A 1,451-nucleotide genomic window follows, 5' to 3' on the forward strand; every position below is an offset into this window, starting at 1 on the left:
GCGTTTTTGAGTTATGCGCTTACCAACACATTTTGCGATTCATTTTTATAAATAAGAAGATTTACAAGCTGATGCACAGAGTCAAAAATACCACGTAAAATTAATAAGATTGTATCTATGAACAGGTTTTAAGCTGAGGGGTGGATCGGACGTAAGAAATGAAAAAAATTATAAAGAATATCCTTTGGTTTGCTTCGGAAATTCTTAATAATACAATTCATAATTAATTCTTATTTTTTCAAAACGATTTATTTTTTAATAAATTATTTATATGATATTCTTATGATTTTTATATTTCAACAACCTGCTGCTACAGAGTATAACAGTTTTGTTTACCTAACGATTGTACGTATCACCTAAAGAGAGATAAGTGCAAGTCCGTGTTACAGTTGATATCTTGATTAAACTTAGTATGCGGGTACAAAATAAAACACAAAAGAAACAATACCAAAAAAATTTTGAAAAAGTGGGCGTKAGGTCGGATTCTAACAAGTTTAATGTAAAATTACTGAAAGCGAAATGAATCAGTAACTAAATATTTATGCCAGAGAAATTAAATTTTACTCACAAGATGGTATGAGAAGGTTTTATTCGAGCCGGTGTGACAATTGGACGATGGGCGTGGTACCGCGCACTTTTAGGTGAGATCACATATAGCGTGACCCACCTGACCGATTTTAAACAAAATTGGTGTGTGACATTTAAGGATGCAAATATCGTGAAACATCGATGGTTCGATATTTCGATGTTTTTTTTAATTTTGTATACCTATTAATAATGAGCATAAGAAACTAGGTTCAAAAGCATAAATAAATGAACCGCAATAGTTAGTACGCCTTTATTGATATATTTTRCTAGCTATATGTGTTTTTTTTTTTTAATAAATAATAGATACAAAAGGTTTTCAACACACAAAACTTTATTTAAAAACAACAACTTGTAAAGACTTTTCCCTGTCAGATAGTTTCTCCAGCATTAGAAAACAATCGTTTACTCGGAACTGAAGTGGCCACAATGGGTAAATATTTAAAACCTGTTTGAGTTGTGTAACTCCGGAAAAACACTTTTCAACAACTGATCCAAGATACATTTTCACTTYAACTTCCGTTGATGTAATTGTAGATAAATTGGATATTCATACATATCATATATTGGTKGTCGAAATGATTATGGTGGCTTCAAATATCAAGTGAGTGTTCTGTTTCACAGCCATCCGAAGATTCTGACGTACCAGCGCCATTCCTAGCATCCAATCTTTAAATTAAAATTGGATTTGCTCCGTTGGTAATAGTATGTGAGGTACCATAGTGAAATCTAGGAAACATTTTTTTAGTATGTGGCMTGTTGATAGTAAATATAATASTTTGGATTCCGATTCTCTGGTTGACATTTTATACATTAAGGTATTTCCCTGACTTTYATTCTTGTAAGTTGCAGGAGTATAAAATGTT

General features: G+C 31.7%; 1 protein-coding gene across 1 annotated transcript in view; it reads right to left on the bottom strand.

Annotated features, from left to right (window-relative positions):
* The window catches only part of LOC108969797, a 3,087-nt gene extending 3,056 nt beyond the window's left edge, over positions 1–31 (bottom strand). Inside the window, exon 1 of the mRNA XM_018934725.1 lies at positions 24–31. Within this exon, the coding sequence (XP_018790270.1) occupies positions 24–31 (8 nt within the window). The remainder of the gene's footprint in view (positions 1–23) is intronic.
* Positions 32–1,451: the final 1,420 nt, after the last annotated feature.

This window comes from Bactrocera latifrons, unplaced genomic scaffold (genome assembly GCF_001853355.1).
Source record: "Bactrocera latifrons isolate USDA-ARS-PBARC rearing strain unplaced genomic scaffold, ASM185335v1 scaffold_266, whole genome shotgun sequence".
Taxonomy (NCBI): Eukaryota; Metazoa; Arthropoda; class Insecta; order Diptera; family Tephritidae; genus Bactrocera; species Bactrocera latifrons.